This window comes from Electrophorus electricus, chromosome 18, assembly GCF_041902795.1.
Source record: "Electrophorus electricus isolate QZ-2024a chromosome 18, ASM4190279v1, whole genome shotgun sequence".
NCBI lineage: Eukaryota > Metazoa > Chordata > Actinopteri > Gymnotiformes > Gymnotidae > Electrophorus > Electrophorus electricus.
The window spans coordinates 15,304,613-15,332,554 of record NC_137514.1 but is presented as its reverse complement, the minus strand read 5'-3'; the positions used below and the strand labels follow the sequence as shown (position 1 = coordinate 15,332,554).

The 27,942-nt window shown below is 41.8% G+C and overlaps 3 protein-coding genes across 10 annotated transcripts in view; 1 reads left to right on the top strand and 2 right to left on the bottom strand.

Moving 5' to 3' along the window:
* si:dkeyp-9d4.3 (caskin-1) overlaps window positions 1-728 on the bottom strand; it is a 45,601-nt gene extending 44,873 nt beyond the window's left edge. For 5 of the 6 annotated variants that reach the window (XR_014118276.1, XM_081701439.1, XM_081701440.1 and 2 more), the window contains exon 1: window positions 2-728. Coding sequence is in view for 3 of the 6 variants with exons in the window: in XM_081701439.1 (XP_081557565.1) it covers window positions 2-95 (94 nt within the window). In the remaining 3 variants the exon portion in view is untranslated. The remainder of the gene's footprint in view (window position 1) is intronic. The other variant, XM_035534516.2, reaches the window with a different exon arrangement.
* Window positions 729-2,914: 2,186 nt separating this feature from the next.
* Window positions 2,915-26,249, top strand: slc5a10 (solute carrier family 5 member 10). 3 transcript variants are annotated; one of them, XM_081701091.1, is made up of 15 exons: window positions 2,915-3,153; window positions 3,506-3,577; window positions 4,367-4,471; window positions 5,167-5,226; window positions 5,477-5,581; window positions 5,766-5,871; window positions 6,650-6,730; window positions 9,846-10,051; window positions 11,402-11,537; window positions 19,685-19,792; window positions 19,935-20,085; window positions 20,617-20,785; window positions 24,649-24,864; window positions 24,989-25,079; window positions 25,722-26,249. In XM_081701091.1, exons 1-15 carry the CDS (start codon window positions 3,043-3,045, stop codon window positions 25,859-25,861), a joined length of 1,857 nt encoding a protein of 618 aa, XP_081557217.1. In that variant the 5' UTR covers window positions 2,915-3,042; the 3' UTR covers window positions 25,862-26,249. The 3 variants fall into 3 exon arrangements, with proteins under 3 accessions (XP_081557217.1, XP_035390654.1, XP_035390653.1); XM_035534760.2 differs by having other exon boundaries at window positions 2,928-3,153; window positions 25,703-26,249; XM_035534761.2 differs by lacking the exon at window positions 19,685-19,792 and having other exon boundaries at window positions 25,703-26,249.
* On the bottom strand, window positions 10,125-19,007 carry fam83gb (family with sequence similarity 83 member Gb). The gene is made up of 5 exons (XM_035534759.2): window positions 17,634-19,007; window positions 16,367-16,534; window positions 15,507-15,631; window positions 13,390-14,800; window positions 10,125-11,161 (listed from the first exon to the last, which is right to left on the bottom strand). Exons 1-5 carry the CDS (start codon window positions 18,090-18,092, stop codon window positions 10,676-10,678), a joined length of 2,649 nt encoding a protein of 882 aa, XP_035390652.2. The 5' UTR covers window positions 18,093-19,007; the 3' UTR covers window positions 10,125-10,675.
* Window positions 26,250-27,942: the final 1,693 nt, after the last annotated feature.

Genomic DNA, 27,942 nt, shown 5'->3' with positions numbered 1-27,942 from the left:
CTGGATTTGCCCTGTTTCGGTCTCTGCAGTAGTCGCTGGACTGTTGGCAGGTCCTCCGTCTTCACCGCCTGCAAGAGTTCTTGATCTTTCCCCATTCTGTTCACTCACTCCACCGCACACACACACACACACACACACATACACACCCTCTCTTTTTCTCTCTCTCTCTCTCTCTCTCTCTCTCTCTCTCTCTCTCTCTCTCTCTCTCACACACACACACACACACACACAGCGTTCTTGGTTATTCTACATCCAGAGCGTCCTCGGGCTAGGATACAGCAACGGTGCCGCTAACGCCGGCGCATCCGTGTCGCTCATAGTGAAGGTCGTGCAGGCGATGGAGACGCGGGGTTGTCCGGCGGTTCGCGCGCTACATGCTGACTCTGATGTCAGTGCCGTGGCCGTCGCGAGGTCGTCGGCGACGAGAAAACGCTCCTTTCGTACGAAGGAATGAGATATGGCGAATGCGGACCAGTCACAGCGTGGTCCAGTAGTTTCCAGGTTAAAGCGACAGGACAGAAAAGCGCTCAGGCGTCTGGGGTGAAATTCTGAATGGATGAAAAATAATTAAAAAAGACCGAAAAGCTTAGATGTAGTGGCAACAAACATGGAAGCCTCGTCTTACGTAAACATCCAGGCAGATGTGCGCGCGGACGCTGGAGGTTGTAATCCGCGGTCTCGGTGTATCGTTTTTCTGTGTGTGTGTGTGTGTGTGTGTGTGTGTGTGTGTGTGTGCGCGCGCGCGTGCGTGCGTGCGTGCGTGCGTGCGTGTGATTGCTTAGTTAAATTTATAGTACTGCGGCAGGGGGTGTGACCAAATAGCCTTTCCCCCCTATGATCTTGACAGATTAATATTGGAGGCGCGTGCGTGCGTGTCTGTTGGGGGGATGTTATCGGTGTGTGTGCTGCGTGTTCAGTATGATTACTGAGAATTTTTATCTTTCTTATCTCTACGGCTAGTTAGATCGATTCAATTTAATAAAATGTATTTACAAATTCACATTGTTGTCAAAATGTTTTTTTTTAAAGATGGCAAACACATTAGAATACAAACTGAGTCGTGAACTAATAAAATGTGACACCCTTAAAATTACGTACAGCTCTGTCAGTACTGAACACACTCAGTTGCTTACAACAGTCTCTACTTGCCATTGCGGGAGGCATTTTAACGACGTTCTTAAAGTTAAAACACTGTGAAACGATATGGTATTCCTTAAGGGTGTCAATACAACTGGAGCAGATGTCTAATTTTGGCTCAGCTCTAACCTACATCATTCGTTAAGCGTAAATCACGACCAATTTGCTCTCTGTTCAGCTGTTGCTGTTTTTTGGTTTGTTTGTTTTGTTTTTTTTCCCGGAGTGGTGGCTCGCCCTGGTGGCGCATTTATAAAACCGCATGCCCTTCACCACGATCGCGTTATACTTGCAGGCCTGGTTTCGTTTAAAGTGTCGTACTTTATACTAGCGGCCCGCTCTCCGGGGAACCTATGCACTGAACATCTTCACATTCATACGTGGTGACAGTCGGAGCACAGAGTGATACTTGATCTGGGGAGCCGATCAGAGAATACTTGTTAAACTTGTCACAGGATTGTCATAGTTAGAGCGGGAATACACACACACACACACACACACACACACACACACATATATATATATTCGCTTCAATATTTCAATATTTTGAAGTGATCATTAATTATGCTTTGAGCCCTCAGTATTAATACTGCATGTGTTTTGCTATACTGACAAAATGAATTTGTAAATGAGTATGACTAATCAGCAATATGTTGTCCAAAAGCTCCAAACAGTACTGTAAGATCACTTATAAGAGGCATTTGGTTAACTCATCCATTCACCTCCTTGTCAAATTAAGGTTCTCATAGGCAAAGGTTCTCTCAGTCATTCCTAATATGTCATTTTCTTCATAAACTGTATAGGCTGTATTTTTCAAGATCTTATTTTTATGCTACATTCAAACTCAAAGTTGAATGTTCGCTAAAAAGTTTCTCAGTCAGAATGAGCACAATCACTTCACAAAATGGCCATCATTTTATTATATTCTACTTAAGCCCCAAACATAGTAAATTATGTCAACTAGGGTTGCATGTAAATGTATAATTATGTTGTTAAACAAGAACTAATGATCTTAAAAGTTCAGTGTAAAACCTCAAAATTGATAAAATTGTTCCAGATCACATATTATCTCTGACTACTGTATAAACAGAAGCTGGTGACTGTGTACTAGGCTTTCAGTGTGACTGAATCCTTCTCCTACAGGACATTTTTGCACTTCTGTTGTATGCCACATTTATTTTGGCTTGACAAATAGCACACCCACACACCAGAACAAGTTACTACAGTGTGAGAAATATTTACTGCATATTTTCTTTTTAAGTGCTAAAAATGTGATATAAATGCATGTCCATAGGCGAGAGGAATTTTGTTTTAAGTGCACTATACACAATGTCCTGTCACCTGGAATGAGTCTGTTAGAATAGATGATGCATGTGTATATGTCTCTGTGTAAGATTAATGTTAATGGTGTGTGTGTGTGTGTGTGTGTGTGTGTGTGTGTGTGTGTGTATTAATGGGTAAGTACCTGCGACTGTGAAGGTAAATCATTGACCTTCTTAAGAGTGTCCAGAGTTGTTATTTAGACTCCCTCACACACATTAGGTGTTGGAGAAACATACCCTATGCATGCTGTGGAGGTGTGTTTTTGTGTGCACGTGCATGCGTGTGTGGCTGTGTGTGTGCGCACACCAAGTCACCAAATCTAATTTAGGCATTAAATTACAGAATCTCTCCCTCTCTCTCTTTCTTTCTTTCTTTCTTTCTTTCTTTCTTTCTCTCTCTCTCTCTCTCTCTCTCTCTCTCTCTCTCGCTCTCTCTCTCTCTCTCTCCTGTGTCTGGTCTCATGTGAGTATGTGAGAGCAGTCGCTTCATTAAACTGATGTGTTTAATGATCAATTCACCTACAAGGTCTGCCGTCGTCCTGCACTGTCTTTCCCCAGTGCAGTCTGCGAGTGCAGACCGTGAGCCATGCCATCCAACGCTACTACCAAATTCTTTGCTCTCTCGCAGTCATTCAGCGTTTCTGACATCATTGTCATTGGGGCCTATTTTCTTCTAAACGTTGCCGTTGGAATATGGGTAAGAGGACCTCCATCACTGATTCTCTTTGTCAGGGTTTTGTCTTTGAGTGCATGAATCTATTAGGAACTATGAACTGGTAAAATAATTTTCAAAAGGGACACAATATTGAATAAATTATAATAGGGTTTATTCCGTCTAATATTTGGTAGTGTGGTAGTGTTTATTTAAGTCCTATAGCTAATTCAGCACTGGTGATGATACTGTGAGGTATTTTTAGAAAAATAGTATTACATGTGTTATTCGGGGTTTGTTTTTGATACAACCGTTTGGGACATTGGAATTCACACCTGTAGTGTTAATATAAAATAAATTATGATTTAATGAGAACATGTGTGTGTTTCTGTGTCAGTCCTCTTGCAGAGTAAGCAGAAACACTCTTAATGGTTACTTCCTGGCTGGTAGAGATATGGCCTGGTGGCCGGTAAGTGCAATCCATGGAAAACAATTGAACAACATTAAAAACATTCTGGAAATTAGTGCTAAAGGTACAAAATGCCCTGACTAATTTTTAAGAATGGATCTTACCAATATGTGTGATTTAAAGATACAAGTTAACCCTTCTGTCAAAATGATTTTATTTCTGTGCTTCAGTGGTGAATGATTGAACAGTTCATTAAACATTTCTTACATTCACAGTGCAAACCACACTCTAGCTATGAATTGCAAAAATTCAGGGGTTACTACAAGCAAGCTGCATGATTACAAAGGAAATCATCTTTAACAAAGTAAACATGTCACCATCAAATTATTGAAGTATGTGACATTACATGTTGGGCTGATTGTGTTTACTTTTCACTATCCAAAAGTTTAATTCAGTCTCCCAGCTTTAAAGTGTAATTTAGCCTTCATCTGAGTGACACAGCAAGGATGTTAATTTAGCATCCTGTCATTTTCAGATGAACAACCATACGCATGAATAAACATTCATGGTTTTGTAGTCCAAACATCATTTGACACATAATGGGCATATTTCTTAAACATGGATGCTAGTCTTAGACTGAACTGAAGTGCAAATGATGATTTGCCACTGGAAATTCTCTAGTTTTAACCCCAACCCAGGCTCGGTTAAATGGTCCATAAACTGTAGGTCTTTGTATTTCTGTCAAACTACGATTGGTGAAAGTATATGTCTCTGATGAGAGAAAAGTCCAGCTGATCTTGTTCTTGTGTTTGTGTGGGTTTGTGCGATGACTGTGTGTATACCGTGTAGATCGGGGCATCCCTGTTTGCCAGCAGCGAGGGCTCAGGGCTCTTCATCGGCCTGGCTGGGACAGGTGCCGCGGGGGGCATCGCCGTGGCCGGCTTTGAGTGGAACGTGAGTCTTGGCAGGCTCCACCCCTTTTCAAAAGCCCAGTGATGTACACAGGCCACCTGCTTTTCCCAGAATGCCCCCCAGACAGAACAGACCTAAAGAACAGACCTATTCTTACTGTTCATTCTGACTGAACATGTTATTTTGATTATGTTATTCTCAGGCTCTTGTGCCCCAGTTATGTCTAATGGCCAATGTTCTTTTCGAAGCTTTAAGGTCAATAAGTTAAATGTTCATCTGAAGCATAATAATCTTGATTATAAATTCACTGTTTCAGCTATATTGTACTGAACCAAAACATGCTGGTTGCCAAATTCAGCATATGCAATAAAGTGTGTAATAAGTTATATATTATACGTATAACACATTATAAATGCCTTACATCTGGAAAAGCAGTATAACTTAAGGGAGTTTGATTTAGCAGCTCCATGCCAAGAGACAATTTAAAATAAAAGGAAGATGACTTTTTAGAGATACGGAGTAATTCACTTCTATACAGCTTCTAATCTTACAGCTTTGATCACGTTTTGTTTTTTTTTACCTTGTTATGTGCACACTATAATAAGCACACTATAATCAATAGATATCTAGACAGATAGGAAGACTAAACGTGATCTAGGTTTTTATTTATGTAGTTACCTTGCGTGTACACTAGGGGGAGATAGGGGCCTATAACACGTTCTCTCTTCCCTTGCTAGGCAACCTATGTCCTACTGGCTCTTGCTTGGATCTTTGTCCCAGTATATGTGTCTTCTGAGGTAAGCCCCAACCACAAACATATGTGCTCAACACACAAACATTTCCGCACGAAACCACCCATGTTGACACTTAAAACGATTTCTCAACTGTTTCAAAGGCAACGCAAGCATACTGCAGAAAATTATCTCTGTGTTCCAATAGTGCATTTGCCGGGCACAAGCACACACCAATATTTTTAGCTGAATGCTCACAGCATTAATACGAAAATCTGAAAAATACAGGCATAGCTTCTCTCCTTTTCGTGCCCAGATTGTCACGATGCCAGAGTATCTGGGTCGGAGGTTTGGCGGAGAGCGAATTCGCATGTACCTGTCAGCTCTCAGCCTGATGTTGTCTGTTTTCACCAAGATCTCGGTGAGTACATTCACTTGTTCACAAGCGCTGGAGAAAGGCCTAGTGACGTAAGATGTGCGTACCTATCCAGCTCAAACTGGACTGAATCCACAGCGAGATACATAATTTATGAGAATAAATGGAAAATCAGTCGCCTTTGAATATGGTATTGATTTTTGTCCCCATTATTCACACCCGCACACAGACGGACCTGTATTCTGGAGCCCTGTTCGTCCAGGTGTGTTTGGGCTGGAATCTCTACCTCTCCACTGTCCTCATGTTGGTGGTCACTGCTCTCTATACCATTGCTGGTATGTGTATTCTTATGAATTTGTGGCATACCCAAGAGAAGAAATAACAGTTAACATTTCAGTGGTGAATTTTTTTTTTTTAAATGCTTTACATGTATTTGGTGTTTTTTAAAATGCTTTACATGTATTTGGTGCTTATTAGAAAACCTAAAAAATAGATAAATAAATAAACAAATAAATAAATAAAGGTTGAGGTTAACACTGCAGATAGTTACATATGTAAGCATAGACTAGTGATGTTACCTGAAGCACCTAGTAGCCCAAGATGACAGACAACAGCATATTAGCAGGAACTAAATGTAACTATAAATGTATAGTTTACATTACTGTTGAACAGTTCTCCCTACAGGCTGATGTACAATTTTTCCTTTTTTTGGTTTCAAAAATATTCACATTCATCAGTTTAAATACTATAGCATTAACACATGGCTTCTTTACGTTGCTGGCAACGGTTATGCCTCAGAAGGTTAACCGGTGTGATCAGTTCTGTCTGGTGCCTGTTGAGTACAAGAACACTGGTGTGGCTAGAATGTCAGAAAACTGTCAAGAAAGTTCTACATGGCACATTAATCCTGTTACCACAGTTTTCAGAGGCTTGCAAATTAGCCTCTGTAGCTGAACTGTAAAATTCTAGAATGCTGTGAAAGGACAAAAACCCTTCTACCCCTCGCTGGGCAGGGCAGTACATTAGTTAATAGAGCACACCCCTGAAAGGTTAATGTAGAAAAGCTACTCAGTCTAGAGGAATATTCAATAGCACACCTGTTTGTCTCACTAGGTGGCTTAGCAGCTGTGATCTACACCGATACTCTCCAGACCTTCATCATGATCATTGGTGCAGTCATCCTCACCATAACAGGTAAGTCAGGTGCACTTCACTGAAATCAGTATGCTCTTAGCTGCAGTAATTCAAAAAAATGGGAATAGCATTGACAAAAGGGCTGTAGTCAGCATGAGGAAAAGACCTTTTCCACAAAATGGTTTGGTTTTATAGTCGCAAAGTGAAACCCGGCACCCATGATGAGACATTCAAATAATATAAACACAGCATAAATTCGAAGAAATTAAAGTAACAATAGAAAGTAAGAAAGTAAGAACGAGAAACAGTAAACGTGTGGGAGGAACTTTTAAGGATTGCCACATGCATATTACAGGCAGTACAAAGCCAGTGTGCCCTGAGGCACAATAGAAAAACATTATCGTGACAGCAGCATGACGGCACGTGAGGTATGAGCCGCGAGCTCTTTCGGGCTTGGCTCTGGTGTCCCGGCATGCTGGTGACATACAGGAGACGACTCACTCCCCAGCCCCCAGCAGAGGGGAAACCCTGCCAGGACAACTGCTAAATGCCAAAAATGTGAAACATCAGCTGTGTTGCAAATGCCACGGACCCACCCCACGATCAATGAGACTATACCGGATGAGAACATGTTTTAGCAGATCCTGTGCTTATGGTCTTTTGCTGTCTTTTTAAAAAAACTAGTTTTTATTTCAAAAATTAGTATTTAGTTTTTAAATATTAAAATGTGGTGTTTGTGTAAGAACTTGTGTAAGTACTCCACTACAGTTCCCAATCCACATGCAAAATTTCACAAGTAATATAAAGTACATATATAAAGATGTCTGTCAGTTATATCCTGCTACATATGTTCTCCCAGCTCAAAGTAAAACAAAGTATTTATAGCTAACTATTCAAAGAAAACATTGATGGGAAGATGAAGATGTTTGACACATTTGGACATGTATGTGCTACTTTTTGATAGCTTATGTTTGTCTTCTGACATCTTACTCTAAAAGCACAAATTTAGGATAGCCATATAATTTTGCAATGGTAAAACAGGAAGAATTTAGAAAATTTAGAAAAAAGTTAGAAAACTCATTAGCTTTAATTTGGCTATAAAAACAACAAACAGAAGTGAATAAACCTGCAAAGGCCTGCTTTAATTTTGTAACATCTGGGAAAATATCTTTTTTAAAACCCAGATGGTTTTGAACTTGGGGATCTTAGTCATGGTTTCCTGCAAGTTACATTGTAGTCTGACCCATAGCTTTTTTTTTTTTTTTTTGGTTTAAAAAAAAAAAAAAAAAAAAAAAGTGTTTCGTATTCATGTTCAGAAAAAGGAGAAGCACAAAAAACACAGCGAGCAGTGTTTTTGGGCCAAGCCACAGACGCTAACGGTTTTGTCTAATGGGGCATGTGAAAAGGGTAATAGGGCAGAACTTAATGGAGCTCGCAGTTGCGGGTGGGGTTTGGCGTCAGAAGGGTGAATCAAAGAGGCCACTGTGTCCGGCTCTAGGTAAACTATCACGATCCATCGTCTGCAACGCTGTGAGAGTTTACAATAGAAAAGAGTTTACAATTACAAGAGTTTACGACAGAAAATCTGTGGAAGTGGTTTGTCGGTTGGATTGTTTAAAAGTCCCTTCTGTAACACAGATGGTGATTCTGACCGGTCTTGGTCAGATTTTAATGTACAACAATAATGACAAATAGTGGCTGCCAAGCATACTGAACCAAGTTTCTCACCTGGAAAAAAATCACTCCCATCGCTCTACTGCAATGACTTGTAACGACTAAAATATTTCAGATATCTAGCATTTTCTTCCATTTCATTTAAAGTTGTCTATTTAAGGCACTCGTTCAGGTAAGTTAATATTTGGATGTGATAACCGGTAGAGAACACGTCGACAGAGGAATGCAGTTTCCACTACCAGCCATCTCAGCCTCTTCTACATTTCACACACAGAGACTGCACACAGGAGGAAACCACCAGTCACATGGCATCTTTCTGCTCCAGCTCCTCTTGACGGCTTCTCTTCTGAAGGTTCACTTTGGGCTCAAGACCTGAAATCCTTGTATGAGACAAACAATGTGCATCCTGAGATCTGACAGCTTTTAAGTTTCCCTGACCTGTTTATTGAGGGCAAAGTTCTCATCCTTAGATTGCTATTGATGAGCGATACAGTGACTTAAGTTTAACTGGTAGACACCAGAATCAGAAGTTCATCTGATGTATTCATATTCATGAATATTCAGTCTGTAATATGTCCCAAACAATCATATACACAGTATAGAACTAGCAAGTACATTTCAAACTGCTATGAAAGCTTTACATACAAGATCTGTACAAGGCAAACAAAGTATAAGTGTATGAACTTGAGTTCCATCTCAAAATGACTAGAGTGGATAAGATGAACAAGAGCAGACATTGAGCGCATGCACATCTGATTAGATTTGAGAATGTGTGCACACAGGCACATGCTCCATCTGAATAGAGAATGTGAACTCTTTAGCCACAGTGAATCCTACAGTGGGACCTTGAAGAAGCGAGGCTTTCTGGAAAAGCTGGAAGAATCCCTTTGTCGCGTCATATACATATTCACTTAAAAAGAGACATACATCGCCCAACCCACACATTAAAAAGTAAAAAAAAAAAAAAAACCACCACACAACACACTACCTTTCATGGAAACGCTAAACAAATCCTGTTTTGACATTGGCATGCACAGACAACGGCACAAGTAAAACAATTATTCAGAAAGGGCAGGATAGGCAATGATGAAAAACAGCAGTCTGCAGTTCATGAAAGCTTTCTGTTTACATTATGAATGTGGTATTATTTGGTCTAAACCTTCTGATCCTTGGAGGATTATGCCACTTGGATGGCTTAATGACAGGATGCCCCTCCCTGCTCCTGAAGATATACCAGACAGCAGATCCCCAATCTGATACCCTTAATGAAGATAATTAAGGTATTTAGGATGACCTGAATGTATAAAGCAGGTGGGGTACTGCCTGTTTAGCACATCTCCCAGAGCGTAGTCGGGTGGCCTTATTACTGAGCTTAGGGCAAGTGGGTGCAAAAATGCAAAAATGCCCAAAGCTGGGTTCAGCAGCAGCCACATCTCTTCAAACCCACAGCCCAAGCTGCAAGCCTTGCCATGAACGCATCTCATGTGTTTCTTGGTCTTAGCATTCAACAAGATTGGCGGCTACGCTAACCTGGAGCAAATCTACCTGCAAGCCGTGCCGGCTAAGACCATCCCCAATACGACATGCCACCTCCCCAGGCCCGATGCCATGCACCTTTTCCGGGACCCCGTGCATGGAGACCTGCCCTGGCCTGGCATGACCCTGGGGCTGACCATCCTTGCCACCTGGTACTGGTGCACTGATCAGGTAAATACGGGTTTTCGACTAGGGATGGCAGCCGTGCCTCTTTAAAGTTTCTTGCTCAATGACAACAATAGAGTCTTACAAAAAAAGTTTATTACTTTGGCCCTCTAGTTCCAATACATTTCGTCAGCAGGTAAAGAGGACCAGGAATCACTCAAAAAAAAAAAAAAATATTTACAGCATTTGGCAGATGCTCTTAATTGGAGCAGCTTGCCTATTTAACAGTATAAGTGTACATGTGCTCCCTGGGGATCAAACCTGTGACCTTGGCGTCACTAACACCTTGAGCTACCTGTTCTACCAGGTGAGCTACACAAGAAATGCAACATACATACAAATGATTAATGACATAAGGCTGCAACACTCATCTGGTGTCAGCCATGCTCATGGCATCAATACACCTTTTTCAAAGTAAAGCAAAGACTGGTTCATAACAGTAATGTTTCCTTCACCACATGCCCAAATCTATCACCTGTTGCCTGCAGAATACAATCCAACATAGAGCATCTATTTGATGAACATATGAATGTCATTGTGGGTCCTCAAAGTACAGTTAGTTGGTGCTACACCGTCCACTCGCTCACACCCACCGCTCCTATCCGCTTCCTGTTATTTCCAGGATAACAGTTAACTCTCCTTCTGCCCACGCATTACCTTTTTGTCACCCATGCCAACACCCCTCATGACTCCCGGGGCCTTCCCCATCATGTTCCTGTAGCTGGCCAGTTTGGAGATTGGGATCCCCATCGGCGTCTGCATCTCGTTTCGCCTCTGGGGTGAAAGGGAGTGCGTGTGAGTGAGTGTGCGATGGGCGGGCGCAAGGGGGTGCACGTGTTCGACGCACTGCACCAGAGATCGGCCGGACTTCAGCTCTCCGCTCCTGTAGGGGGAGCCGCGCCGGCGGGGGGAGCGGCTAGCGTGGCTCGCGCTAGGCGGGGCCGCTGTGTTCGGCTGCCGTGCCGATGTATAGAATTTGGCCTGCCAGTATTTGTGGCCTCCAATCACATGGGCACTGCTTTTGGGAGGGCGGTGGAACACTCCTGGTTTGGCGATCACCACTTTAGGCCTGTTGTAGACTTCTTGAGCAGAAGACCTGGACACAGGCTGATAGAACTGCAATGGGAAATGGAGGGTTATGAATAAAGGATTCTACATAATCGAATTGAACCAAAATTGTCGTCATTGTCGTTATTATGTCATTTCCATTAATCATCGACTGGTATATACCATGCTACACATATGACATTAACAGATTCCACATGTATACATATTCCGTACCTACTTGGTTCTAATTTTATTATTACTATGTTGCTTTCTGCCATAAAAAAACGGTGAATATCTGTCACTCCTTAGGTGATCGTGCAGAGGTCTCTTTCAGCAAAAAACCTGAGCCATGCCAAAGGGGCATCCATCTTTGCCAGCTACCTGAAGATGCTGCCAATGATCTTCATCATCCTCCCAGGCATGATCAGCCGCGCACTCTACCCAGGTACCACACACACACACACACCTACTAGACAGCCACTCTACCCAGGTACCACACACTCTCACCTATTAGCCAGCCACTCTACCCAGGTACCACACACGCAGACACACACTCTCACCTGTTAGCCAGCCACTCTACCCAGGTACCACACACACACACTCACACACCTATCAGCCAGCCACTCTACCTAGGTATCACACACACACACACACACACACCCACCCACACTCACCTATTAGCCAGCCACTCTACCCAGGTACCACACACACACACTCACACACCTATCACACACACACACACCCACCCACACTCACCTATTAGCCAGCCACTCTACCCAGGTACCACACACACACACTCACACACCTATCAGCCAGCCACTCTACCCAGGTACCACACCCACACACCCCTACTAGCCAGCCACTCTACCCAGGTATCAAACACACACTCGCCTGCTAGTCAGACAGTAATGACACTTCTGGATGCTCTCAATAGGCTGATTTGCTGATTTCACTCATCACTTTGTCAATAAGATCTTAACTTCTCCACAGTAATCATATAATTACAGTGTATAGTGTATTATCAGAAATACAATCTTCTAAATCAACACAAACTTTGTAATATATATTTTTTTTTTTTTAAAGCACTAACCGGGCCATCATTGTCTCAGTACTTAAATAAAAAATGAAATATTTAGTCATATTTTTAAGATCATAAAGAAATCACTTCTATGATTTCATATTTACTATCATAGTCCATTAATGTCAGGACACACAGGGGCAATAATGGCGTGAGACCTGCTCGGATGTGTACAACCATTACAGAAACAGGCCCACTGCCATTATCCTTGTCAGAAGAGGCTACCCTCAAAACAGGGTCATCAGCAAATCTTTTCATTTGGAAAATTATTAAATAGAAGAAATTTTCACATGACAAAAACACAATTCATCTCAGTCAGTGGTAACTCTGTTATTGAACTTTTTTGTGCTTTTTAACTTGGGGTGCCAGAAATTCTGTATGCAGCTCTAAGTGACACCTTTAATTCTAGCAGGACTCATTTTATCATGTGCAAGTTCAACCACAGCCTTAGTCATACATCTAATCACAGATTGTATTGAAAATACTTATATTTTATATCAACACTGCATGTCTCAACTCATAGTGGTCTGCCTTTTAAGTCTTAATGGTATGCAATAAACCACTTGTTTGGCAATTATATGCTTTTAAGGAGAAGAAAATTAGTCAGCAGTGAATGGAGATTAGCAATACTGTTAGTAGTATTACGTTCACTTCATTATCTAATTTTTTTTAACAGTTAAAAGTGCATCCCAGACTTTTAGTCCCTCCTAGTTGTTGAACTGATGAAAGTCAGCATATCAGGCTGATCTCATTTTCCAGATATTTGTCTAACGTCCACATAGAGATCACCACAGACCAGAAAGAGCTCAAGCTTCATATCATAATGAAGCTCCGTTCCTTTTGGCTAGTTGCTTTAGTCTAAGATTGAACTTCATAACAGTCCTACATGCCTGTATTCCAGAACTCGTTGCACGTTCAGGCCTGCTGAACTGCCAATAGTTTTGGAACGCACTCTGACACACCCTGGTGTATTTCAGAGCACGCGTGCGCACGCACGCACGCGCGCGCGCGCGCGCACACACACACACACACACACACACACACACACACACACACAGCCTATAAAGTATAAACACACTCCATCACCTGCAGGCTGAGGTATATGGGACACACCCAAGTTTTTTAAAGGCTGGATGGAAAGATAACAGACCTGTCTGATATAAAAACTTTCACAATTCCACAGACCCACACACAGAGAAATATAAATATGCTCCCCTACCTTTCCTGTAAATCTGTTCTGTGTGTTCAGAAAGTTCCTTTCAGCAGTGTCTGGCTCGGCATGCGTCTCTGGGCGTAGGTCAACCATGGACTGTGAGAATCGTGCCATCACGTTAACCAAGTCAGGCCTAGAGGCATGGCCTCTGACACGGCCCGAGCCCCCTGTTGCTTCGCCCCCATTAGTGAGACGGGGATGCATGCTGTTTCCATCTGAGTCATTGCACTCGTAGAACTCATCAGATGCTGTCGAGCTCTCATCTTTGTCTCTCAGCGACCGCGTGCACATGACATTCATGCTGTCTGCGTCGTCATCGTCGTGGGTCTTCTCCACGCACAAGCGCACCAGCGTGTGCGCTGCAGGTGGAACAGTCACTGAGGAGACGGGAAGTGGAACAGCCATTGGCCCCGCCCCATCGTGTGCCTTGCCTTCCTCATTCGAGTCAGAAGTCGGGTCAGTAGAGCAGGCCTCCCGGTCCTTACTGATCAGGCTGACTTGCACTGGCTCCAGACCATGGGATGGTGACACCACCACCTGTAGAGTCCGTGGCTTGGGCACGGGTGGTGCTAGAGGCTTCCCATCCGTCTGGGTCTCGACCAGGGATGGTTGCGTGGGTTTGGCAGGGGTCAGCTGCTGTGGTGGAGGGGGGTTGGGAACCATTTGTGGGTCTGCATCCTCTGCTTGGGCGGGTGCGACCTCCAGAGCAGGTGGCGATGTCTCTTTAGGTGGGGCAGAGGGTAGAGCATCTGAAGGTGGTTTAATGTCAGGTTGCCGCTGTGGATTAGTGGGGCCACCTGGTGGGTTGGTGCTGGCTTTGCCATGCTTCACTTTGGGTCGAGGACTCGCCTTCTCCGGCAGAGGCTCCTCAGGGGGAGGCGTAAATGGTTCTCTGAAGCGAATGGGCTGCGATGTCTCAAACAGCTGGGATCGCATCAAATGCGCTTGCATGGGCTTACTGGTGTCACGAATATTAATGAACCCGATGACATCGCTGGGAGGGTCGGGCTCCGGCCAGGTGGGCAAGTAGGCAATAAGCTCCGCCTTCTGCAGCCCCACAAGGCCCGGGTGTATAGGTGGGTTTTCAGCAACCTCGCGCTTCACAGGCTGGGGCAAAGGATACTGGGAGTTGCTGTTTTTGGGGCTGGCCTGGTCCGAGGAGGTTCGGCTTGCCGTCTCCACCAAGGCGTATTTGGGGTTAATCAGCTTCCGGGCAACGGCTGCCGAGGGAACAGACACTGGCACACTGACGGGGGGAGGGTCAGGCTCAGGGGGTTCAGCCATCGGGAGCTTGGACAGGTTAACGCTGCGAGAGTTCAAGTAGAGCTCACGAAACTGCTTGTCGAAGCTCTCCACCACCTGCCCTGTCAGAACTGTGATGAGATTGCGGTCTAGACGGGAAGCCGTCCACGTGAAACTGAAAGACAAAAGGTCATACAATGTCATCTTCATACCCCCACAAACTCCCAAACAAAGAGACTCCATCGAATTATAATATAAGTCCAAGTGATGGATATGAACTACATTTAGACAAAGACATTTATTTCACAGATGAAATCAAATAGCCCCATAAGAATATGGTTGTATTGTTTAACACAGTTTAATGGAGTTAAAAAAAAAAGAAAAGAAAAGAAAAAAAAAACAAAAAAAAACAGCAAAATACTCAGGAAACCTCAAGTTTTGTACTGTGTCTATATTACTGTGAACCTCAATCAATATAGACTAGAATCTCTAATAGGATGACTGAGAGAAACTAACAGTTAACAAGCTAGCTAGTTTTCGCTTCAAAATCACAAAGCTGCAAATCTCTTCTTGTTTCCCCTTTTTTAATACATGTACAGAAAGTTTAAAAAAAAAAAAAAAAAACCTGAATAAGACTTTTTTTCAAACATTCAAACACACTATAAAAGCTGCTTAAATTAATTCTAATATCAAATAAATTATTTAGATTGTACAAATAATCACAGAGAAGCAGCAACAGAGAACAATAATAAATTACATTCATGGGTCATACTTCTCCGGTCAGATGCACGGTCTGACTGCATGAAATCTTTAGTGCAATTGAAAAACAATATGTCTCAAATATTTTTCCAGCACATCTCCTCAGACACACAGACTCAAACCTGTATGATCCAGACACTGCACGGTCTCCGTCCACAAAGATGAATTTCTGACCCAGCGAGCCTCGTACTTTCTTTGCTGTGTGTGTGTGGAACTCAGAACCACCAGTGCAGCGTACTCGCAGGTGCTGCAAAAACACACACACACAAGCACACACACACACACACACACACACACACACACACACACACACACACACACACAGATCAGTGTAAAGTTATTTAGAATTAAATAGGTCATCCTACAATAAATATCCTCAAACCCAGTGTGGTTTGCACCAGTGTAATTTAACTTAGTAGTAATTTTTTTATATAGTACATTTAAAGGGCCAAAGTGCTGTATAACATAAAACCATATACAGATATAAAGGCCTAGTATAAAAGCGAATGCATAAGACCATAATAAATATTCGTGTTTCTGAATAATTTCCTGTATCTGAAAGGCATTCCTTTCTGCTTACAGAACTTAACCAAAAAAAACCCTTCTTTTTTACTACAAAGCAAAGAAATGCTTTAGTCAGCTATGGTAGTTTATTTATTTACTTTAATTTATTTAAAAAAACTAATTTTCTTTCAGCTCGGGAATTTCAATTTGTAACTGAATTGACCTACCCAAGTCAGTCTGAATCTTGTTTGGCAATTGAACCACAACAGACAAGGAAATGTTAATACTTAAGACCTTTGTCTCGACACCAGTAAAGAGCTTATTTGTTTTCTCACGCTGATTAAAAAATCATGTACACACCTAAAGGTACAATACCAGGAGAGCTGTGTTTAGGGTCTTTTGCCAACAATTTTCTTGTGATTTAACTCGGGGGGTGGGGGGGTGGGGGGGAGTGGGTGTGGGTGTGTGTAAAAGTCACCTTTAGATGTCCTTTGTGCATTCCTGCCCTTTCACACATGTTGAGAAAGTGCTGGACGGTGGATTGCTCTATGATGATATACACACCCACCTTCCTTTTAAAGCCAGCATCTAACATATCTTTGAAAATGTCAACATCTGTAAAAACATCCATCACTACAGCAATCACCTGGAAAACACACATGTAGACACACACGCAGACACATGGTAATTGTATGCTCATAACCATGCTTACTTGTTGAAGTGGTTGCAGCAACTGCAAATGTTTAATATTGGAATCACTTAGATATCATTCTGATGCATTTTGAAACTTTAATATCTTGTTTTAAAGTGTAATCCTGCATTGCAACGCCATCTTACTGTTAGAACCCAAACTGTGGTGGTTATGTATCATATTTTGGTTCTGATATATTTTTTGCTAATTATGTGTCGTCATCCTGTAATTCACCAGCTATAACACTCAAAAAAACAGAAGTACATTCAAATGCATATCTAATTTATACACTCAAATTTAAGCCAGAGAACATGCAAACATGTGAGCACACACACGCAAACTCCCACTTTCACCCTGCTCTTATCAAAGAGGCCCTTGTGCAGAATGGAATCTCACATTTAGAGCTCTGGATACGAAATGACTAAAGCTTTTATGAACCAGTGAAAGAGGCACAGTGTGTGACAGAGAAAGCCAGAGTCTACATATAGTGTGTTAACAGCAAAAAGACTGAAAGCATGTTTTAACATGCTGGACTTTGATGAGTCAGTCCATCTACACCTTTAGGAATAAGGATGTGAAAGAACGTACAATGAAGATGATGAGGAGGATGAAAGCAGGGCAGCATTTGTTTTGTTTTAATATTCTTTAATATCTAACTAGTCTAGTAGTTTAAGTAGTTTAATAGAAATGACAGTCATACATGAGAAGTTATGGCAGGCCACAAGCATGCCAGACTTTTTTCCATTAACCAGTGATAAATAATCTGATCACTCTTGGTGACTGTTTTTCTGACATTTCACAAAATATTCACTTCCTGCTTAAAACCTTTTAAACAATAGGAAGGTGTAAAGCTAGCTGGTTTTGGTGTGTGTATTACAATATGACTGGCATTCTCATGGATTATCTGCCGTTCCTGAGAGGGCCTTCCAAGAACTAACCTTTCATTAGTGATTATACTTTTCTTTCTTGCCAGTGCAGACATTCAAAGGGAAATCCTAGACAATTGAGTACACAATTGAGTACCTAAGTCTCTTGTTGCTGTGACCTGGCTTACCTTCTGCGCATGCGCGATGGTCTTTCTCACTACCTCTTTGATATGAGTCTGTCCGTCCACCGGAGGCTGCATGTAGACGTTTACACGCGTGACCCCGCGGAAAGCGTTAATGTCTGGCCAACCGAGGTCCAAATCGGGTATCGATATGTCAGAGCGGTCCGGCCAGTACTGCAATGACATTGTACCGTCCTCTCCCTCCGTTATCCCATCCGTTTTGTGACTCTCGGATCCGGGTTTGTAGTCTTCTACGGATCGAGACAGTCGCTCCAACTCCGGCTCAGACAGAAAAGGACGGACCTCATGCTCCTTGACATATATGTCAAAGGCGTCGCGTCCGCCCGTAATTAATGCTTCAAGTGCCAACCTCTGGTCCTCGCTATAAAAAAACTCAGGCTTCGACTCGTTCATGCGCCAGTTAACGTGGTTATCGTCGAGACACTGAATTTGTGACAAAGCCATTCTGAAGCCAAAGTGAAGGACACCGACGCTAAATATAAATATAAATAAATAACCAAACGTACCCTGTAAAATAGCGTACTGTAGTCAGTGTAAAAAAAAAAACGAAAAAATGTTAGATCTTCGATGTTTCTTCTTACTTAAAAGTTAGCCTACTTACAGAGGAGACAAAACTACTCCCATATTCAGTCGTAGTTGGTTTAGTCTGCCATATCATCGTCAAAAAGTATCCGACAGAATAGTTCAGAGTTTAAGTGTCATTTTAAAGTTTAAATCGATGTTTTATCATAATTGCTGCGTCCCCTGCTTGTTACACGAGAAATATGGACTCAACTGAATCGGAGATCAGCTTTCAGTTATCCGGCAGGTAAGGGAAGACAACGCGCGAGCCCAAACCTCCACAGGTACGGCACACCTCAATCACGTGACCAGGAGGCACGAACACAAGCCGCGCACGCGCGCGTACACACGCACAAAAAAGTCAACCCCATGCCTCGCACAGGCTCGTTTTTCCCCCCTATGCCAACCAGTAACGCCGCGAATGTTATGGAGATTGTTTCGAGGACCACGGCGAACTTTCCACTTTCGACGTCAAAGCCTTGCTCTCCATGACTAGCGGCCTACAAACGTCCATCGGTCAGAGTGCCGGCCGGACTAAAGCATTTCTACACTTTGATCTTAATGGTGATTAAAGGGCCGTTAGAGTTCCACAACCTGTCGCCCGAGACAAGCAAACGACAAGCAAAAAGGCGTCATCCCTTTCGATTTCGCAAAACAAACAAAAGTTTAGCTAGCTAACCCTGCAAAGTTAGGTCATGTTCAACATGACTTCATACAGCCAAGAGCACTCCCAAACCTGCGGAACTTCGGGGGAACAGGAAGAGGCGAGGAGTTGTTCTCCTTACATGAACTTCGATGACGCGTCATCTGGGTCGAAAACTTGAGCGAGAATTAACACGTGTGGGGATGGTTTGGGCGGAGTGTCCGGTTATTGGTCAGGAAAAGGGAAACGGATGCAACTTCCACTTCTCGCTGACTTTAACAAAGATTTGGTATAGTCATCACAGATTGCACTCTGTATAAACGCGGGTATTACATTAATACCTTACATTATCCAAATGTAATGTAAATGTAAATGTAATTATCCAAAGTCTTGAGGCATTTTGTTCCATTGGAGAGAAATTCTCCACACCTTAAAAACCTCAGTGACGTTTTATAACGGGCAGTCTTCAAATTGCACTGTCTATATAGAAAAGTTGGCATGTTGACATAAAATGTTGCTATCTTATATTTGTGTTTGATTACAGAGATATTCCCCAGACCCCAGCTAAATATTTATTTTCCCTCTCTGTGGCTAGAGAAAATGTTTGCTAGAAAATGTTGTAATGATCAGCCAGAGTCCATTCTTTGGTCTTATTTTGCTTCAATTTGCTGTTGTCTTATATTTGGTTAATATCCTTTTAAAGCTAAATAATTGTTTGTTTGTTTGTTTGTTTCTCTATAGCTCCTTAACAGAAATTATTCATTTTATTTACTATTTAAAAAGTCCAAAAAGGTGTGTGTGTGTGCTCGCGTGCGTGTATGCGTATTTCCAGACTCGGTGGGCTGTGTGGATCCCGAGGAGTGCATGAAGGTGTGTGGAGCAGAGGTCGGCTGTTCCAACATTGCTTTTCCCAAGCTGGTCATTGAGCTAATGCCTAGCGGTAATGAGGATCTACTCATTCACACAGTGTCAGTGCTCGCCGTGTAAGGCGTGTTATCCCTATCCTCAGTCCTGGTGCTGGATTGGGATATAACACACGAAGATGTGCTCAGACCACTTGCGACTTCGTGTGTGTGTTTCAGGTCTCCGAGGCCTAATGATTGCTGTGATGATGGCAGCTCTGATGTCATCATTAACATCCATCTTCAACAGCAGCAGCACACTGTTCACTATGGACATCTGGAAGAAACATCGCAGGGGAGCCAGTGAGAAGGAGCTGCTGTTAGTTGGCAGGTGTGTGCGTGAGTTTATGAGGGTGTGTGTGGTGCTTGTGGAGGTGTGCGAGTTTGTAAATATGCATGTCAGTTTAATAAACACATTGGACTTCCATTTTTTTAACTACAATCTTGCTACATTCATATAAATAAACATTTTGAGGTGAAGAGTTGTAAATGGTTTTGGGAGTATCTGGATACCAGGGGCAAATATTTGAGTGGTTCAAGGGTCAGAAGTTCACACGACACTATTGTTCAGAAAGAGCCAAGGCCTAGTAAAGTAAAAATAAATTAAATTCTTGGAGCTGTAGTGCAGTCACCAGCTACTTAATGATAAGCAGATGCACAGTTAGACACTATAGAACAGTTGTTGCCAATGAGTGCATATTGTAATAATCATCAAATGTGGAAGAGTAGGATTAAAAGGAAGTGTAGGGCCAATATATATGAAATTTTAAAGCAATTAAATTTTACAAGAGCAAACAACACAGTAATAACTGTAATGTTTTTTATCAAATAATAATGGTCGTGTGTGTGTGTGTGATTACAGGATTGTGACTGTTATTCTGGTGGTGATAAGCGTCGTTTGGATCCCCATTCTGCAGAGTGCTAACAGTGGTCAGCTCTATGTTTACATCCAGTCGGTGACCAGCTATTTGGCCCCTCCTGTCACTGCAATATTCGTGATGGCCGTGTTCTGGAAAAGAACCAATGAGGCAGTATGTATACACTCCTGAAAACACACACACACACCCACACCCGCATGCACACACACACACACACACACACACCCGCATGCACACACAACCACTATGTTTAGATAAACAACATATCCCCCATTGTTTTGCACTGAATTCATCTCGCTGTAGGTGTGGGTGTGTTTGTTTTGTGTCCAGCTTCTTTTGTGTGTTTAAACAGCAGTTCTGTGTGTGTGTGTGTGTGTGCGTGTACGTATGTGGTAGGAGGAGAGAAAAAGTTTGCCGTTGATTTACTGTCATGTCACTGAATTATCTGAAGCCACCCTTTCACTTGGAGGTGTGAAGAATGGGAAGAGAGAGTGAGTAAGACAAAGAGCAAACCAGCTCAGGAGTGAAGCGCGTAAGGATTTCAAGTTTTATGCCTGAGGGGTCAGAGAGGACGTGGCTTCATGCACTTCAGCTCAACGTTAGGAACCCATACAACTGAAAACAATTTCATGTGAATATTGAACGTGCCATTCAGAAAACACAATGCACAGCAGTACTGTTTGACGTTGTGCTGTAACTGCATGAGAGAGTTAGACTTATTCCCTCTTATCCATGTATACTTCCGACTTCTTTGTAGGCCCTGCGCCAGCTATTTGAAATGGAAATATTCTGTAACTAGAACAACTAGGTCTTTTGTCGGACATAGACAGGTCTTCCGTTCTGCATTGTTTTGCAGGGTTGATTTTGGCTTAAACTTCACTCTGTCTCTCCTCCCCCACTCTTATTCCGGTTTACTCGGTTCAGTGGCTCCGTGTCCACGTGCCTGTCACTTTTTTTTTTGCACTAGGCTGATCTGTATGACATGTGGACATTTTTTCTCAGGGAACTGATATGGAATTGGGCAAAGAAAAGAGAAAACAGACTGCAAATACTACACATCAGTGTCAGTGTATGGAACTAAAAAGAGAGAGAGAGAGAGAACAGTAATTCATCTTCACGGATTCTTATTCCGTAACACTGTTGTCAGTACAGTAACGCAATAAGACCTCAGGCTGCAGAGCCTCACATTCCCTGGGAACATCTAATCTCCAAACCCAAATGTCAGGCACGTCTCTGAAATAATACACTCTGAGAAAATTCCAGTAGTTAGTGTAAGTTCATCCCTCCAATTAATGCGCAGTGCACTTAGATCTTTTCTGAAGAAGACTTCCAATTCGCGAGGTGTTGTGTGTCTGACAGTAGGGTGAGAGAATTACTCGTTCACTTCAGGTCAGGTCAGACCTTTATTAATACATTCCTGTATCAATTACATAGTCATACACATTCATGCATATTTGATTTATATACGTGTGATTCATCAGTTAATTGCCTGATTGTGCAGGCAAGTTGGTGCATGTGTGCTGGACTCTGGCTTACCAGGACCATAGTGGGGCAGCCCTGATTCCCTAGTGAACCTCCTGACTGGAGTATTTGAAATGTAGCCCCATGGGGCAGTTTTTCAAACTTAATTTGCATTTCCAGTATTGACGGGTATTGTATTGAATTCCTGTACTGAAAACACATGCTCTGTTTCACCCACTAGCTATTCCCTTAAGGCTTCTTCCAAAGAACTTGTCTCCCAATTATTTTTTATACTAGCATTATTTCAAGTCAAGGCAAGGACATTAAATATAACCAGGCTATTAAAGCAGAGTCTGCCAAGGCCCTTTTGTTACTGAATCAAAGCTGGACATATCTGAACGTGGTAGGGATCAAGTCCAAACAAGTGCTGATTATATCATGCGTCTGGATGGATCTCAGAGGTTCCCGTTATCATTTCCAGGATCAGAACTTGCTGAGTTGCTTTAAGAAAACAACACCTGTGCAGTGGGTGTTGTAGAAGTGCATGTAGAGATTAGAGAAATTTAGTCTGACTTTAAACTTCCCTTAAAATCAGATTAATGAAGACTAAGGAAAGGCTAAGAACCCAATTTTAAGATTTGTTGATTATTGCCTAATGACTGCTAATACGGGACCTCTAGAAAAATACCTAATCATTGCATGCATGGTGGAGAAAATGTCTGAGAGATGTATTACACTCTTACACTATTGCTAATTATCCTTTTAGATGCTTAGAATTTAAAAAAAAACAAAAAAAAAACAATAATGCAATAAATAAGATGTTGTAAAAAATGGCAACTTATGTCAATACCTCACACAACCTAATAAAATATGTAAAGACTTATGATATTTATTTAGCTGTAAATGGAAGTGTGCTATCCACCATCAACGTCAATATTATAGCTTTGCTGTTAGCTGTTAATTTAAAAACACAATAAAATGAAAGTAAAATGTAGCATGTCATTATATCATTAGCTCTATTAATCCACAGGAGTCCTTAGTTTTAGTCTTTTTTATGTAAATATATATTCAGGCTTGGTGTCTGAGTGACGCTGGCTTTGGTTTAACACCATATAATGTAGTGAGATATAAACATATGGTCTTAGATAGTTGCAAATAGTCTCCACCTTATCCCTGAACAGAACTATTTCTGCTCCTTTTTCTGCACCACTCATCGGTGGCAAATTAACACTAATAAACACGTCTTTTAAACAAGAGATCAGCTCAAAGTCTTTAAGGCTCACCAAGCTCCACAGACTTGACATCAGATGCATGGGAACCTGTTTGTCAAGTGGAAAGAATTACAGCATTCCAGTGTTGAGGGAGGCCTCTCCGAATACCTTTACACAGGGGGAGAGAGGGTGTTTAGCGTGAAGGCTAGACAAGACTTTGTCTGCCTTGGCTATCATGACTACCTCGGCCTCGGTCTCATTCTTCAGCTTGCACCAGGTTCTAAAGAGCACAAGCAAGATTTATAGCTATTGTGACATATTATAATATTTGTCTTAGCATACAGTTATCATACAATTCGTGAAATATATAAAGGATTTGGCTTTTAAGTGTGTGGGGGGGTTTTTTGTTTGTTTTTTAGCTGAATGGATGTACGTTAATAATTATGAAGTCAGAACTGCCTGAGTTGCATTCTTGCTCAGATTGAAAAGGTGTGACTGTGTGTCTCTAGGGGGAATGGGGGCGGTAAACAGACTTTTTAAATAGAGTTGAAATGATTAAGTAAATTCTGATGTAAATTCATATTCATATTAAAATATATCATGTTTCTCCCATTTTAAGAGGTGTCTGGGATGTGAAATCTCTACAAGTGTGAACTGCTAGTTGGATAAGTCACAAATATCTGTCACCTTTTTTGTACTTGTCTAATAAATGTCACTATGACACTTAGGCAAATGAATGGCTGTCAGTCTTCAGAGTGGTAGTGACTTGTAATTTTTCAAGACATCTTGACAAGGCTCCTTCCATCTCTCTCCCTCCTTCTCTCTCCCCCTCCCTCTCTCTCCCCCTGGTGTTTACTTGCCTGTAAGATACCACAAGACACCCTCTTATTGTCTGATGTAGATGTCTCATTTGTGGCACCTGCCATGTCCCTGGTGACGTGCATTCATTCAATGGTTTCACTGAATTTCAACTGTGCTCTTCAGTTCATGTTGTAACACGACAGAATCCCTACTGCATCAATTATGTGGTTCTCCAATGGCACACTATGAGCTAGGGGTGATGATGTTTGATGCTCAAGAAAGCTTCTCTGCCAGGTCGCAGCTAAGGCGTGATTAACAAAACAATTTGACATCATACAAAACATCATTCCTGCTTTGAAGAAGCATGATTGGCAGTGTGTCAATGTAAATCTGTTTTAAAGCCGTTTTCCACGGAAAGTAATTAAATGAACATTTATTTCCCTCATATTAATAATAAGAGCTTTGAGAAATGTCACTGATTATGCAATAGACATAAAGGAAAGTATGTTATTTGTGTGTGTGTGTGTGTGTGTGTGTGTTCAGGGAGCCTTTTGGGGCTTAATGGTGGGCTTGGCTGTTGGGGTCACTCGGATGGTCCTGGAGTTTGCCTTCCCGCCTCCCCGTTGTGGCGTGTTTGACCCTGCCCCCTCCGTCTTGAGGAGCGTGCACTACCTACACTTTGCCATCATCCTCTGTGCCCTGACCGCCATCGTGGTCGCGGTGGTCAGCCTTCTCACCCCTCCTCCCACCGACGAACTGGTACGACAAACTGGTGCACATTATAATACCCACTACGATGACAAAAACCTATAAGGTTAACCCTAGCTCATAAATTTATGTTCATATTATTCTATTAACATGTCACTTGTATATTGCATCTTAGACATGTAATCTTACCTGGTGGACCTTGAAAGGCAGCGTTGACAGAGACATTCCACTACAGAAAGTTTCTACACTCAGCCACAGAACTGAGGGTATGACATACAGACACTTCACTCCCCAGCTTAGACACCTATCAAAGGGAATTCTTATTATGAAAGCACTTTACCAGGGACTCTTGTCTAGAGTGACAAAAAGCTCCATCTAAAAGCTCCATTTAAGAAACAAATATACAAGAAAAAATATAAATAAGAAAATGAATTTTACTACAACTGGCTTATTTCATTTTTTTTAAATCACAACTAAAAACCTCCACCTCAAATTTATTTAACCCGTGGTCATCGATGCATGCACTGGTGCATCAGCCACAACTAAAAACCTCCCATTGCTGTGTTTTTGTGCAGTTTTATATGTGTACCTGTGCTTTAGACTTACTGTCTTTTAGCTCTGTATACATTAGATTGTTATGGATTATTACTGATATTACTGTTACTGATATTGTTAATAGTAATAATAATAATAATAATAATAATAATAATAATGCCCAACCACTATAATGATATGATATAGTATCATATTATAGTATGATATAGTATCATAGTATACATATGCTATAGTATCATAGTATTTTTGTTCTTATATCCACTCTTCCCAAACAAAGCAGCACTTGGAACACGTCTTTTTGTTTTGTTTTTTGCCTCTCTCTTCTTGTCCTTAGGGTGTAATTCTGTGCACAGGGGGAAGTGTGTACATGCCGCTGGGTTTTGTAGTCCCCGACCTGCCCGTGCAACTCCTGGGACTACACATCCTGCGATCATTAGCACCAGAGAAGACCCTTTTTGGTCACGGTTTTGTTGTGTCAATGCTATCATTCTGATCTGTGTTAACATTTTCCTTTATGCTTATTATGCCTAATATTATGCCTAACACACACACACACACACACACACACACACACACACACTTAGAAAGCTTCTCAGCTTCATTCCTGGTGTTTATATTTGCCTCCTGTTAAAGTGCCTGAAAAATATGCAGGTGTTCATAAGGCTACATGATGTCTACATGAGCCCTGTATGACCACTGACAATGACCAACATAAACATTTTAAAAAGCTGATTCCTGCAAGCAGCAATTATTATAAAAGTCGGTTTTGTTCATTTTGATGTCAAGGTGAGATACCACTTATTCTAAGTTACATTTGTAGACAGTTGGTTATGTATGTTGTGAATCCCAGTCTTTATACTAAACTTTCCTCCTGACTGGAATGACCTTGACAATTGCTTTAGTAGCTCAGTGTATTTTTGGTAGTTCAGGATGACATAATGCTGATGAAGTGACATGGTGAGACATTCGAAAGTTGAGCGAGGGCAAGCACTTTAAACACATGCTCTGCAGTATTTGTAGCACATGATGGTAAGATTAACAATAACTACTTTATAATACATATAGAGATATGACCCAATGACCCTCAATATCAAAAAATAACGGGCGAGGAGAATATCACAATGCATTGCACCAAGTTAATTATTTTCTGAACTCTAGTCCTGTGGCTACTTACCAATGTTTAAAAATACAGGTGGTTTTACATGAATTATACACTGCCTGGCCATAAAAAAAGTCACCACCTGGATTTAACTAAGCAAATAGATAAGCCTCCCATTGGATAATTACTGCATGGGTGATTATGTTTCAGCTGGCAACAAGTTCTTTAATGCTAACTGATGCAATGAGTAGCTTCTCATTTGTTAAACAACCATGTCGAAAGACACATCCTGTGGTCATGGAAAGATGTTAATCTGTTTCAGAAGGGTCAAATTATTGGCATGCAGAGAAAATATCTAAGGAGATTGTTGAAACTACTAAAATCAGGTTAAGAACAGTCCAATGAATTATTAAAAAGTGGAAGGACAGTAGGGAAACATCATCTTTGAGGAAGGAATGTGGTCAGAAAAAAATCGAATGATTGTGATCGGCGATCACTTAAACGCGTGGCGAAATCAGATCGTAGAAAAACAACAGTAGAACTCAGGGATATGTTTTAATAGTGAAAGTAAGAGCATTTCCACATGCACAATGCAAAGGGAACTCAAAGGATTGGGAGTAAACAGCTGTGTAGCCTTAAGAAAACCACTTGTCAGTGAGGCTAACTGGCAAAAATGGGTTCAATTTGCTAGGGAGCATAAAGATTGGACTCTGGAGCAATGGAAGAAGGTCATGTGGTCTGATGAGTCCAGATTTACCCTGTTCCAGAGTGATGGGTGGATCAGGGTAAGGAGAGAGGCAGCTTAAGTGATGCATCCATCATGCCTAGTGCCTAACGTACAAGCCTGTGGGGGCAATGCTATGATCTGGGGTTGCTGCAGTTGGTCAGGTCTAGGTTCAGAAACGTTATGTGTTCAAAGAATGAGGTCAGCTGACTACCTAAATATACTGAATGACTGGGTTATTCCATCAATAGATTTTTTCTTCCCTGATTGCACGGGCATATTCCAAGATGACAATGCCAGGATTCATTAGGCACAAATTGTGAAGAAGTGGTTCAGGGAGCATGAGACATCATTTTCACACATGGATTGGCCACCACAGAGTCCAGAACTGAACCCCATTGAGAATCTTTGGGATGTCCTGGAGAAGACTTTGCACAGTGGTCTAAATCTCCCATCATCAGTACAAGATCTTGGGGTAAAAATTAATGCAACTCTGGACAGAAATAAATGTTCTGACATTTCAGAAGCTTGTGGAAACAAATGCCACAGCGAATGCGTGCTGTAATCAAAGCTAAAGGCGGTCCAACAAAATATTAGAGTGTGTGACCATTTTTTTGGCCAGGCAGTGTATAAAAATTGCAAACTCATTGTCATTTTATTTAGCCAACTTTCTAGAGGTGTCCAAGTATAAGAAAATAACAGACAAGTGCTTATCAATCAGAAAGCAATATTTGTACTAGCCATTGTATAA